The sequence below is a fragment of the Adelges cooleyi genome, unplaced genomic scaffold (assembly GCF_023614345.1).
Source record: "Adelges cooleyi isolate 19-005CV unplaced genomic scaffold, UGA_ACOO_1.1 ACOO_flye_CR_arks_rails_tigmint_CR_PRNA_30, whole genome shotgun sequence".
Classification (NCBI taxonomy): Eukaryota; Metazoa; Arthropoda; class Insecta; order Hemiptera; family Adelgidae; genus Adelges; species Adelges cooleyi.
The window spans coordinates 725,360-741,041 of NW_026095971.1; the positions used below are offsets into that span (position 1 = coordinate 725,360).

Genomic DNA, 15,682 nt, shown 5'->3' on the forward strand with positions numbered 1-15,682 from the left:
TAATCTAGGGATCAAGATTTTAATCTCACAAGAACAATATTATTATAATTTTTTGGAATTTTATAAGCTAGTCACATTTGGAACAAAATTAAAAAGGCCTAAAAACACGATTTCCTGTAGTTTGTGTTTAAAATAAAAGCTTCTTACTCATTAAGGAGCAAAAGACAGACAATAATATTGACTCAGTTTTTTTCATTTTTTTTATATTTATATTTCTTATCTATGTTGCCTTCGGTTTATCCAAAAATATGTTATTTTTTTTATATGTTCAACTTAGTTTTTCACCAAAAAACTTTTTAGAGGACATGATAAGAGTAATAATTTTTCAATTTGTAAGATCATGATTTTAAAATATAGTGGAGCGCTGTGTATATGTCACCAAAAGTAATTTTTGTATTGCTTTATTCGAGCATTTTGTATTTTACAATTTATGTGTAAATGTTTATAGTTTTTCAACGCATTCTTCAACGGCTGTTGATAAATAAAAATAATAATGAAAAATAAAAAAACCTCGGTTAGGCTCTTTAATTTAATACGACGGTTTTATGTAGGTAACAGTTACTAATTTGGGCTATTATTTTTCTTCTCGGCAACTAATTACTTTTTTCGGTTGTTGAATTCGCTTGTAAAATACGTTTATTACAACCGCGGGGATACCTTACGAAATTATTTTCCAGTTTTCCAAAATGAGTTTAGCAAAATCCACCATTTTAGTTGTAGTAGTTTTTTAGGTTATATTAGTGACAGTGGCGTCCTCAGGGGGGGGGGACAGTCGCCCCCCATGGCCATTTTTTAAACTAACTAGTAATTAGTGTGTTTATATATTATTATTATTATATATATATATATGCAATGTATGAAGTTCACCCCCCCCCCCCCTAATAAAAGGGTCTAGGGACTCCACTGATTAGTGATGGAAATTTCGAAATCTTTATTGTCAAAGTTCAGCGTTTTTTTTTTCATCGACATTTTACTTAGGCACACAGTTTTATATTGTAATAATATTTTATGTTTATAAGATTTCTAAGTGGCTTGAGTATAATTTTTACAAAAAATCCGGATTTTTGGATTCCCTTATCTAGGTTATGTTATACACCATAATTCATTTATCAAATATCCGAAAATATTTTCTAATACAATTAATGGCATACGCGTTTACAATTTCAATTAACTTTTTTTCCACCCTGTTTTAAACAAGCGACCGCTTTAATAATCTCTTTTTGACACCTTCCGTCCATCATTATTGTAGTTTATTTTTTTTCAATTTTTTCAGACGCCCAAACTTATTTAAAACTATTTCGACTTAATACAATTACTTGATAGATTTTGAATTATCGTTTAGACTATCTATTTCACACATATCTTTTATTTAATTGCCAAACTCTACTGTCATATATCATTGTTGTCTTTTCAACGATTACACTAAAAATACAATTTTCTTACGCTCTTGTTGATACATTTTTTTGTCATGCATCACACCTGTTTCCTCTTCATTGTATAACAACACTTCAATTTAGTCTTTATTTTTTACTATCTCTTTTTATTTAAAGTTTAGGATATGAAGTATATGTTTAAAATTTAAAAGAATTCGTCTAATTATTATTATAGTATATTGTGCACTTTAATCCAAATATAATAATTTTTTTTTAATTTTACAGATAGTAATTTCGTACTTGGGAATGCTCAAGTACCGTCACTTTATCCAATAGTATACTGTTCGGACGGGTTCTGTGAACTGTCGGGGTTTGCGAGGGCACAAATTATGCAGAAAGGATGTGCCTGCAAGTTTCTCTACGGTACTGACACAAGCGATGAACATATTACACAAATAGAAAAGGCATTAGAGTGCAAAGCAGAGCTCAAATTGGAGTTGATATTCTACAAGAAAAATGGTGAGCATTCAATTTTTGATACAATTTATTATCAGCCAGCCAATGGCCGTAGATACTACCGAAGCTTAAAAAATTGCATCATAGTCCAAGGGCGCAGGAAGGAATTAGGAAAGTCACTTTTTTTTTAATCTAAGAAAAACTCAAAACGAATTTTATGACACCAAAACTGACATTTTGAAAAAGTGAGTTTTATTGTTTTATCTCTGTTTCTTTGAGTTTAGGAAAAATACCATGGTCAACTTTAAGGGAAACTTAAAAGGATTGTCACCATATTACATTACTTAAACAGCGAGAGCTCTTTATTATAAGTTAATTGATTCCGGTAAAGAAATCTAGTTACATTTTAAGATTATATCCACAAAAATAGTAAGTAAAAATCAAAACTCAAGTAATGAATATTCGTAAATTTTTTTATTTTCTAAGAGGGTAAAAAGTTTAGTTGAATAAACACAAAATTATTATCGATTTAATTTATTTTAAGACTTTCTTTACGAAAATCTTATAAATCCAATCAATGTGTAAGTAGTTCATACATTTTAAAACAATTTTTCTCTTTTTTTTCTTGATTCATACTTTGAAATCACTTGCGGCCTTTGAACTACAAACGTAAATTAACTTTACAAATCGAAACGAAAATTTCTTCATTACTTATCGCCTATGTAATTTAGATTACTTGTTGTAAGCACGCTCTAATTGAAAACATGCAATCGAATTTTGTTACTTCGACTCATTTTTAATGAGTCCATTTAAAAAAAAATAAATTTTTTGAAATAATCAAAACAATTTGTTAACTAACTAAAGTATTTCACATATTTGACTTTGACTACAACATTCTGTTTCAAAACAAATAGGTTGTGGTAGAAATATAAGCAAGTAGAGAGATTTGAAGTTGCTGAAATAAAATTATTACATTTTTATTGTTTTGATAAAAATAATGTAAAGAAGTTTTAACTCTTAACGTGGTCAAAGTTAATGATGCATAAAATAAATAATTGGCAAACGACTTTTGTTTTTTTTTTCAAATTATATTCAGGCGACAATTAAAGTGGTTAGTATATGATTTTGTGTATTGTTAAAAAGAGACCAAAGCTTTGACTTAACCAATAATTCTAAGAACATTAATCATAATGTTTGATGTCGTTACAAAGAATTAGTTAATCAAGCATTCAAGTGTATTTTGTCTCAAAAAGAAGCTTTTATAGATTTAACTATAAGTTTGACTGACGCTTTCAACCCATTTCATGGTCCATCTTCAGAGAAATAGTCAGTGTTCCACTGTCGCAACTATATGTTATGACTTTTTATAAAGATTGACCCTTCAATGGGTTTCTAACAAATGACAACATGGGTAGATCTAAAAATGATCAAAATAAAAGTTCTGTATTTTTTATTTCCAGTTCATAATATTTATCTACTATTTTATAATTTAAAATTAAATGTTAACTACATATGTCAATGTACACTGTATTAAAATGTTAATAATTAAAATAGTGATAATTTAATAAATTATTGCCGCAAACGAATTTGTTAAGAAACAATCATAATATGATACCAGCGTTGGGCCTTCGATGTGTAATAGTTTTTAAATTTCAAAATCAGTAAATATTATATGAAAAAAGTTTCTATGTGTGATCAGAGTTTCATTAAAAAAAGGGATTATTTTTTATAAATAAAAATTGTTTTTTGTAAATAAAAATAATTTGTTGGATACGAATCGAATTTTTTTTTTAGTACACTTATACATAAATATCAGATTTACATTGTATATTTATGTACCTATGTCATACGCTATAATACATACATACATACATTATAGCATAATTATTGTACTTAAAATAGGATTATTAATTTACATCGTTTTTTCTACATGACTTTTAAATTAAAATTATTAAACCTTTGATATTATACGGCATTTTTTTCACGTGGTAGATAAATCTATACATTTATAAAAAATCCATTTTTTTAATGTGTTTGTAAAAACAAACTCCAAGCGTAAACTTTAATAGTAGTATTTGAAACATATTTTATAATTAATTTATTATTATTATTGTAGTATTTTTTCCAATCTATTCTTATATATATATATATATATATATATGTTAATGTTATGAAAATGTTTGAACATTGATAAAGAAATGTAAAACAGAAAACAAATTGTCTTGAGTTTTGTTCAGTCTTTTTGTATTGATTCGGCCAAACTTCCACTTTTTTGTCTGTAAGTTTTTTGTAAAAGGCTTTTGTAAAAAGCAAAATTATGATACCACTGTTACACACTACTGTTACACTACCTTACACTGAACTTAGTCTCCAATAAATGTACTGTATTGTCTCATAGTCTTGATCATATCTTTTTAAAAATTCTTAATGTATAATAAAAATGTACGTCATCAACTACACAATTTTGAAGTGCAAGTGAAACATGTGTTTTTTATTAGTGTGTTTCTATTGCGTCTTTAGTTGAGCTTATCTTTTGTTAATTAGGCACGTTCTAAAATAATTGTTTAAATTATCTATTAAGTACATAATATTATTAGGTACAAAAGTTATACCCGGCAATTTTACAAATTACGTATTAAATATAGGTTTTCTGACAAATTTAAATGACAATGGTTTTATCTTTCTTTAAAGGTATTGTTTAAAAATTGTAAATAAATATTATATTTTATATACATTTTTTTAATGTTTTAAAAAAATATAAAAAATAGTACTTATTTAATAGTATTGTTGTACTCGATTTCTACAATAAATCTTTACCGAAAATTAATATATTAGTGTCGAGACCCTTTATGAACAAATATTTATCATAATTTATGTGGTTGCATCACCGAGGATTATAAAAAAAAGAAGAGGTTAGCATTTTTCTTGTAGAGCAACCTATACATATTTAAATAACTACTGAAAATGTGTTAACTATCAATCATTGTTTACATTAAATAATTATTATTATTGTTTGTCGCTAAATGCAAATCAATTCAAAATTAAGTGGCGAGTTCTTATTTTTAGCTTTGAAACGATGAAATTAAAAAAGTAAAATACTAGATCTGTAACGTAAAAGTATACAACATTGAAATATCAAGAATATTGTCAAGAACAAAGTTTAATGTTTCTGTTAACAAGGCATGCAATATTGCATTGAAAAGTTTTCAGCGCAAAATTTTATAAATTTATCTTACAAGTTTCTTTAATATTACTTTTACATCATACGTTGTGGATATGTACGGTACGCGTGTTTTGGATAGTTTTCAAATTCACTCGTTCTAGAAGACAAGGTGAAAATGTTGGTAGAGTACAATTAATTGTAAAGAAAAAACATGCATAATTACAATTGATGTAGTTGTGCCGTATAGCGTAAAAATTGAAATCTATTTTTAATTGAAATTTCTTAAAGAAAAGAAAATTCTAATAAGTTTAAAAAAAAAATTAGTGTATGTTATTTTAAAAAATTATAGCATATTTACTCGTAGGTATTTATTTATCTTGATATTTTTTAAAGCAATCAATTTTGGAACTTAAATGGTATCAAACGTATGTATTTTATTATATTTTTAAACATAGAAAACCCTACTGAACATTTCAGCCGGTCGATAAGTAGTTTTGTAATATTAATTTTGAAGATATTTGGGTTTCTTATAATTGTAATAGATATTCATTATAAGCGATTGCTCTACTTGCTCTAATTAATGTTATTAATTAGAGCATTTTACTACAAAAAAATGAATAATATTTTTGAAATGAGATAAAAATGTTTGAAAGTGGCCAAACATATTATAATATCGGTATCCAGACATTCCAAGACGTTTTAGTTAAGGTACTTTATCGGAGTCGAGTTGGAAGTATTGTAAAAGGGTTATATACGTATTATACTGTTTGGGTGAAATTTGTTCTACATTCAGAAAGCGTAAAGGAAAGTTTAGCGTTGCATACAATTATCGTGCATGTATGGTTAAACATTTATGAGATCGGATACAACTTTGTATAGAATACTCGACGGACATAATATGGGTTGATGTGGAGTTTGTAGCCGAATGACCGTTACGCTTATGCAGGAATCGTGACGTCAAAATTGTTTTTTTTAAATCGGAGGAGATAAAAATACCTACCTAGCCATTTTATACTTACAGGATTCTCGTGGGCATTCCGAACGTTTTCTTATACTTACAGAACTTGTCCATTCAGACTTTCCAGACGCATTTTACTAGAACATTTTTTATTTTATCTACCGACGATTTGTTCGTGCCCAAAGACATCTTACATTCTAATACGTCATGGTGCTTCACTGACCAAGATACATGTATAATTAGTTACCGTAGACGTACAAACCGAGTGTTTGATTTTCCAATAACTCTAGTAGGTACAAACGTTATTATGCAGACGATTATTCAATATTGTTCAATGGTCGACTTATTATGAATTATTTAATAAAGACATATTTTATCAATAAAGGAATATAGCAATTATTATCTACGTTGCCATTTAATAATAATACTTTGATTTTAAAGTGAATGCGATTCAGTTTGTAACCGATACAAGTACATTTAAGAAACTATTAATATTGAACAGTACATTATCGTAGTATTTTGAGAGAGCTTGTTTAATAAAAAAAATCGTGTACGAATATCAGATGGAGAGTGGTAGTAGGTATCGAGATTACAAAAAAAATTGTTTTCTGCAAGAGGGAATTGAAGGAGCCCAGAGTAAAAGAGTTGCAATTAAAATAGCTATTAATGAAAACCACAAATCTTTGATACTTTCCAGTTTCCTGTCCCACCGTTCTCTCCATTGTCCGTGAACTCCCTTCCTCTCAACTTTCCCCGTTTGCGTTCATCCGCCATCCTCCAGATTTTTCCTTCTTAGTTTAGTTGGCTATCGAGCAGAATTTTCGGAGCACCATTTAAGTTTCTACCGTGCCAAGGAAAATAACATGGTAGTTTCTGTCTCACATAATAAATGCTAGACAGTAGACACATGTAGACACATTCAAAACTACAAGCAAGCCGTCTGGCCAATGCTTTCTGCTCACAAGCGTGTCGACATTCAGCACACGTCTCTCCAAACCACCCAAACCCTTTGCATAACACTTGGGTCCGAATCATTTCAAAGGCTATTTTCTGGTGTCAGGAGTGCGTAAAACGATTCACTGGCGGGTGTCCACTATAGTAATTTTTATACATTTCCCTCGATACGGTTCGGTTAGGTAATGTTTAGATTCTAACATATGGATTGATGGCATTCAACTCGGTGACAATGCTGTTTTTAGATTTTTGACGATTTTGTTTAATTTAATTTTTCATGCAGTGAATTTTATTCAATGACATTCGACATCCGCCATTTGGTCCTCTAGAATCGACTCATCAGAACCACAAATGATAATCACTTTTCTCATTTTTTATACATAAATCTGTCGCATACATATTGTAAAATAATATATATATTGTTATTAAAATCTACTGTGTATCTATTGTTAGCTTTACTCTTTTTTATGTGCTATGAACAGTTTTTAGTACTAAGTGATTTTACAACAACAATACGCGGAATCGTAGGAACTACCAAAATCAGTATTTTTTATATAGAAAACTCTAAAAGATTATTAAGAGGATAAAGTGTCATATTATGCTGATTTGTTGATGTGAACTGAAGCGGGAATCGACGACTGCTGCCTTAGTTGTCTTAGGTCTACATTTTTTCCTAATGCAATCGTTTTATTTTTAATTTATTTTTATTTAGAACCTGTACATTTTTCAACTCATATAAGTACAGGCAAGACAAAACCAATAATTATCGAATTCGCTTCGAAGCCAATGTTTATTCAATTTCATCATAAATTGTATAGTATTTTCATGCAAGAAAAAAAATTACCTTCTATAAATACATAAGCCAATTTATATATCATATTATATTACGGATTTATCCTTTTTTTTTTTTTTTTAAATCAATAATAATATTATAATAAGATCAACGCTAGGTTGGAAGCCCGCTGTAATCCTAGCCCACTAAATCGAAATCCTGTCTTAACTTGTCTGGAAAGGTTAAAAACGAATACAGTATAATAATATATTCTTTATGTAGTTTTGCTGCGTCTTATTATTAACTCAATTATAATGATATATAACAAGGAATGTTCATATCATTTTTCACGTAATAAATATGTTCTTATGGTTGTGTGTAATAGCCAGAATACTTTATCCTAAAGGAGAAGGTAGGGCAAATTGTAGATATAAATGTGAATGAAATTCGTAAAAATATACACTTGGAACATATTCCTCGTTCGTGTCTCGTTAAACACGATTGTACGTTTTTTTATTGTAACCTATTCCATTTGTAATATTATGCTTTTATAACTGTATGTTAATGATCAGGTTTTGTAATTTTATGGTTATATGTTAGGTAATTAAATAAAAAACATGTAATTTAGCAAAACGCATTTTTTTTACGCAACGAGTGTGAAGGTGGTTTTCATATATTAATTAAACATTTTTAATTCGGGAACCAAAAAAACACAGTCAAGTACTTCTATATAATAGCAACACTCGTGTATTCTGGTGTACACATGATAAAATAAAATAAATTACTTATGAGTCAATACAAATAATAATGAGCGTAACATACTAGATGTATGTTAGCTACACAGTGTGTACATATGAGTTTGTGTAATTTTTAGCCTTCGCATATCATAAGACAATATTTAATTTCGATACGGATGTTTTTTAAATTTATTCTATTTGTAAATTTTGTTTTGTTTAATTTTTTTAACGACATATAATATCTCTTAAACTGTTTAGCCGATTTCTTCATGCAACGATTCTATAAATCAGAAATAGTATCTGGAAGATACGTTATTAGACCAAGCATTTAAAAAATTCACCCATTCCCCCTAAAATTCGAAAAAATCAGTCAAAACATTTATATCTTTCTCAACTAAAAGTCACAACACGCAATAACTTAAAAAAAAAAAGCCAAATTAGTTCCGAATTTGTATTAAAATATATTCTTTAGGTTCAGTACTTTGGATGTATGCTGACAAAATAATACCCTTTATCTTAAAAGGGGTATTAACTTTTTTTTTATTCAAGAATTGAAGGTAGTACATTTCTAGGTTGCTGTGTGTGTGTTTGTGTATCAAAAATCATTAATACTTAATCATTAGTACTTAATAAGTATTTTCATTATATTGTTGATTGCGATATAAGGGTAAAAACGACAACAAATACTTATAGATCAAACCTAATACTAAAAATACTATAATTGTTAAGCACATTGTCATAACAATGCTTTATCGATATTTGTAAAATCTCTCATCTACAGATTCGCATCAAAGTGTCAAAACAATTCCTGTACACCTGCGACTACCTTCTCCATAACATGCTCTGTCATCACTATGGTTTGACCTCATAATCCTTTAAATTATACGTTTAATAAAAAGTTTAATAAACTTTTTAAAATGATTACGTTTCTAAATGTTTTTAATTTTTGCAAATTATTGATTAGTTAAACAAAATTAAAATTAAATAATTGAAAGTAATAATTCTATTTTAAAACTAGAATATCATTCCATACTGACGTACATTATATATTAGACTGGTTCCTCCATAACGAAAAATCATACATCTCTGTGAAAAAAAGTGTGGAATATTATTCCATCGAATAATGAAAAAAACGGATTTTAATATTTCAAGTATTTTTTATTTATTATTTCAGTTCTTATATTAATTTTTTGTAAACTTATAAATAAAAAAACAATTTTTTCGGTAGTATACACCATACACGTACACCAAGTACTTACTACTCACTGTACTGGCTTTTTATTAGAATAGTTATAAATATTTTAATATTTTGGCTTCGGTGTAGGGCCAAGGTTTTTTATTTATGCTTTTGACCTCTTTTTTGTAATTTCAAAGTATGCATCACAAATAATAATAAAAATAACTATTTACCAACAGGTTGTTTTTAAAAGCATATTCTAACCTCCGCTCGATTTACACTATTAAAAAAATAATATAAAAAATTACGGTCATAATAAAAATAACAAAAGAGAACTTCTATAACTCGAGGTGAAATATGCACCTGAATTTCACGATTAAAAAAAATGGTCGTTATAAATATTTTTTTTTTGTAAGTTTTGCATTGAAGAACTGAGTAGTTTAAAAACGATATTACGTTTGATTTACTCAACATCGACAATCTATCATACATTTCTATTTACAGTGTTAAATACATTGTAGATATTTTTAATTTATTGATTTTAGAAAATCATGTCTTATACTTTAAATATTGTGAAACTTTGATTGACAATACAAGTGTTGACGGTAAGTAATGAATTAGGCATAATTAAAAAAGTGTATGTAACGGCGACTTTAAAAAATTAAAAGTCTCGTGATAGTTTTTTTTAGCTATTTCCAATCTCTTAGAGAAATGATTAAAAATGGTTGAAAGTTTGCGTGTATTTTGCTATCGAACACGTTATATTTTAATCCTCATATAAAACTCATACAGTAATAAATCTAACTAGAAATGGTATTGAAAAAAAAATGGAAATAGTGACAAATTAAAAAAATACTCATACTATGAAACGTTTTAGGTCCAATTTTGAAGGACTTAAGAATGTGAAATACTAATGGAATTTGTTGTTCTTGGGTCTGTTTATTCGGAATCCGAGCACTGCTTCATTTTTGGGACTACGTTTAATTGCTTTCCGTGTATTTTTCAATTGGAATTTCTTTACAAATAATATGAAAGCATTTGGCCCTTTGTCAGAATAAAAATAAAAAAAACCTCTTGGTGTGGGTATTTTTACCACCGTCATGTGCGACTGAATTAACGGGAAATAAAAAAAAAAATCATATTAAATACTCATTCTTCAATCAAATACGACTAATATGTTTAACAATTTAATCAAAAATCTGGTAACATTTTTGTAAATTCATTTTTTTACTAACCAAATTTTTCCATACATTTATTTTCAACCTTTAATTGATAGTAATATACTTCAAAAAATAAACTTTGCTCATTATCTAATATAATTAACATTACTAGTATAAAACCAATACTTTTCGGTTTTTATTAAATTTAATTTTGTTGCGAAAATGTTTGTTTGAAGTACGGTTAAGGTTTATCGTCTTATTGAATTCAGCCGTAACAAACGCAATTTTTTTAATATTATATTCTGTTGACAGCAGTGACCAAAGGTTTCTCTAATAAAATAGGAGAAATCAGAAAGGTTAAAATTATGAGGAATCTTCTTTTGTTTGTAATATCAGGTGTAGCTTAAAATATAATATTTCGATTTAAAAATAAATAAAAAAAAGCGGTCTTTAAAGAAGAAAAAATGTATTTTATGTTTTTAAAACAAATACCAAGTGATGAAATTTCCATACGATATACTACTTGTTGATTCGTTTAATGTTAATAACGTTTTTACATTTTTTTTCTTAGCGAATCAAATACATTTTTGTTAACTAGAAACATATTCGACACACAACAGAGTCAATGATAAAATACAAAGTATAGGTATTAAAAACAAAAGTAAATATAAAGTAGATAAGTATACTGAATAAAAACGGCATTATGCAAATAAATCGACGGTGGGCAAAATAATCCCTAAGCACAACATATAAATGTATTTATATATATTTTAAAAGGAAATGAAGGGTAAAATAAATTCACGGTTCACTTTGAAGTTAATACGACTCAACATGAATGATAATATAAAACGAAGCATAAAAACTATTTTCCTTATTTTAGTGACATTACATTTAAACTCAATTTTAAAAAAACTATATTTTAGCAGAGCGGCTGATAAAAATGATATTTTATAGTTTATACAAAGAAAGCGAAGAATTTTATTTGGAATTTCTTCAATGCAGTTAGTAATAATTACCAACATTGTTTTTAATAGTGCAAAATGTATAATATTCAGTTCGATATTGTCTATGTGTAATGTGATGACGTGTTTTTGGAACTTGAGGTAGTGTATTATAGTGTATATATAATCTTTACATTTTTTTTTCTATCGGTGAAAATTATACTCATCTAGTTTAAACATGTATAATAATAGTATAAAAATGTTTATAAAATAAAAAAAAATACTCTAATGACATATTATTCCGTCTTATTCCATATATTATTTTATGTTTAAAACATGCAAACATTTTTTCATAACATTAATGCCTTTTAATTTTATAACTTTAAGAGTTCTTTTTACTTTTTGTACGGTTATATTTCCCGTACATTTTTTTTATCTGGATAATACTTAGGAACCGAGCATACCAAAGCCATAAAATAACAGCTTTTGTTTTCGATGCCGTTGAGTTGGCTTCAAATGGGAAAATCTACTTAGTTAGAAAGACAAAACTTTTATCGATGCATTATGTAGGATGCGCGGAAGTAATGCTGGGAATGAGCTTCTTTTTAGATGTCATTGTTTTTTCTTTGAGCACCGCATGTCCATCGCGATAGCCTACCAAGACAGCACCTGTGAATCGCAGTGTTTATAAACATAATAAATATGTAATACTTATCTAATAAACGTGTGTAACAATACAAATTTTAAGACGCGAGAGGAGATACAACGATTCCAATTACTAAACCATTGTTGAGTATCCAGCGAGAAGACAACAACAAAATGGAAGGCCGGAAAATATAACTCATGTAAATTCGTATCGTTCACAATTCTTTTTCCTCTGCTCCCGCGTCTTATTCAATACAAATAGGGCCAGTCGTTTACATTGAGGTGTCTCTCCCAATTGTTTGTCCCCAAAATTCATACAATATTCATAACATCTAACATCTACTTGTTTTCCTACAATTCGTCTCCATCCACACTTCGCTACACTCTGATTACTTAAATTGATGCTTTACTATACATGATCATAAATTAAACTTCTGTTGTTGAAAAAAGCTTCAAAACTTCTTGTAGTAGGTACACTTTTTTTTGTTTTATCCAACCTAAAGTTGGATTAAGAGCCTTATCTTAAAACTAATTTTTTTTTCTAATTTAATCATTTCGGGTGCTGTTAAATTTAAATGTGAAACCACATCCGTTTCTGATCAATAACTAATTGATTCGAGATCATACGCTTTAACAATTAATTTTATTTATGGATATTTACACAAGGGAAAATAACTTAAGAGGGATTTTATTAACTTAGAAGACAACTAAACATAACTCATTTTTTTTGGAATTCGTACGTGCTTACTATTGAAAGTAAAAAATCGTTTACCTGCCAACAATAGGCAGTGACATTTATTCAATAGACCGCCCTAGCTAGTCTAAGCACGTATATTCGAGCTCTTAGAATCCATTATAGATAACAAGGTATTCAATAGGATTTTTGGAATTTCTTTCACCACTCAACCCAGATTCCAATAACTATGTATAGTGTCGTAGATATATTTACCAGCCCTTCAAATCACTTATAAATGTTGTGGAACTGACGTTTAATTTAACTAGTTTAAAAGATGTTTCTTCGATTTTTTTTTTTTGTATTTTACGTTAAACATACTATAAATGCAATAGAAACTATTTAAAAGCGTATATCTATAAGATATGAAAATTGAACGATGTTACGAAGTCTTCAACGAATACATACACATATACCGTTGGAAAAGTTCTACCGTATTTTGTTGAAATGATATTTTCATAGTTGTAATTATTTCCTACCTAATATGCAAGTGAATATTACTGAATTATGATATTTTTGGTTAGCACAATGCTTGCTTTTCGGTACTATTTTCAAAATCGGATTCCAACTTTTGTTGGAATCCGAATTTAGTTTTTTGTTGAGATATTAGTAAATTTGTTTTAAATAGAAGTAGAAATGACACGACGACTTCGCTCATTATTTTAAAATATAAGAACAATATAGTTTTAATATTATGAATTAAAAAGAAATTATTATCAATTTTATGTAAAATTATAATCCAAATCCTTAGCTAGAAATACTCGACACTCGACAACAGACAATATATAGTCAGTCGTCAAGTGCTCTGTAAAGTTGTGACGTATCCCAGATCTCATACCTACTATTTGTATCAATAACTAAAATAACAATAACAGTAAAAATGATATTCAGTTCCCATGTAAAAAACTACTTTGTTAAAAAAACCATGTTCTTACTTTAGAAGCACGAAATGCTTCCCAAAAATAATATTTTTAGAAATCATCACACCTTGTTAATGAATAATTATTACGGCTTGAAGATTTCCCAGAACCTTTGAAACGTTATTTAAATTTTCTAATTAGAACACAGCCCGGCATTGCGTGAAGGACGATAACGATATATAGCCTCACCGATGTATTTACTGATTATTAATAACAAATTAGAGTTTTGTAACAAATACCTAAATAGAGAGGTAGTTATTTTGCAAGCAATTTTATAGGCGATTGCTAAAAAAACTAAGTTTATGATGTCGATATAATAATACATATTAACATAATAATGAACATTATTTGTATGCATGGAAAATGTATGCCCCTTTTTTCTATAAATACATGTATGTACCAGACCTGTATTTTTGGTCATTTAAAAACTGATTATGAAGAGTTGCATTGACAACAACCATTACCATCTAATATTTTAATTTAGAAATTTGGAGTGTAAGAACTAAGAACAAACGTGTGCTTTCAAGCGGATAAATAATAATTTTTCCTATGAACAATGTGAATACAAAATATGTATATTGAATTAAAATAAACTTAATTATTGCATAAAATTACTTTTGAGTAATTAAATCCCTTTGTTTTGTCTTGAAATAATCAAAATCAAGAGGCCATATTTACAAGCTAACAAGAGATCAATGAAAAGCTTAAAAGTTGTTGATGTATTGGATTAAAAGACAAGTTCGTTTAATGAATATACAAAAAAACATTTTATATTGACATTGTAATTGATAGTTTTGTTGTATAATAAATTTCATTATGTGCATACAGTTATTTTAATTTGTTTGAGCTATTCAATTAAAATCAAATATTATACCGAAGTCTTTAAAAATCAGAAATAAATTCACATCACCTAAAGTGATCAAGTTATTTAAAACATAACGCCAGTGGTGTCAAAAAACTAAAAAGTTATTAATAATTGAGCACATAAACCTAACTTGAATTTGGCTTGATTTATGGTGTCTGCTGTTTTGTAATGAAAGTTAGTATTTGGTTGTTGCTTGTGAAACATTACATACTTAGCAAACTATTTTATAAAACTTATCGATAAATTATGTTTTGTGTATTGAATAACACTCCTATAATATTATAGTATCGTCCCATACGAGGAACTCGTACGATAAACATTCCAATGTTCATTATCATTGTGTAATTGACATTCTCTCATAATATAGACCTTGGTGTGTTTGATTAACATGCACCAAGCGCCACAAACGCTTAGGTTTTAACGGGATTTCAATTAATTAAATTAGCATATTGTTCGATGGCTAATAGAATAGTAGGTCTCGAATAGCGACAAAAAGGGCTTTTGGTAAAAAGCGCAGAGTTATGTACCGTGGTCAAGTGGAAACACAGTAGAAAAACTAATTAAAAACTAAACGTAAAAAAGTCTCCTTGCAAATCGACCGGTAATTTACCAAAATTTGCAAACAACAGACCCTCGTTGCTAAATTTTGAACAATACTAACATATTTTCGATAATATAACATCATAATGCACCAAGCATGATGCAGCATGTCTCAATAGAAGTCTTAAGAAGAAACAGATACAGTATTATGGCGAAAAAAGAGCCGCGATGGTGAAATGAGTTTGTGCAAAAGATAAAATAATCAAAAAGAAAACACAATGAAGGAAA

At 28.2% G+C, this 15,682-nt stretch overlaps 1 protein-coding gene across 3 annotated transcripts in view; it reads left to right on the forward strand.

Annotated features, from left to right (window-relative positions):
* The window catches only part of LOC126838408 (potassium voltage-gated channel subfamily H member 8), a 127,511-nt gene that overhangs the window by 53,424 nt on the left and 58,405 nt on the right, over window positions 1–15,682 (forward strand). For all 3 annotated transcript variants that reach the window (XM_050572801.1, XM_050572803.1, XM_050572802.1), the window contains exon 3: window positions 1,659–1,892. In XM_050572801.1, the coding sequence (XP_050428758.1) occupies window positions 1,659–1,892 (234 nt within the window). The remainder of the gene's footprint in view (window positions 1–1,658; window positions 1,893–15,682) is intronic.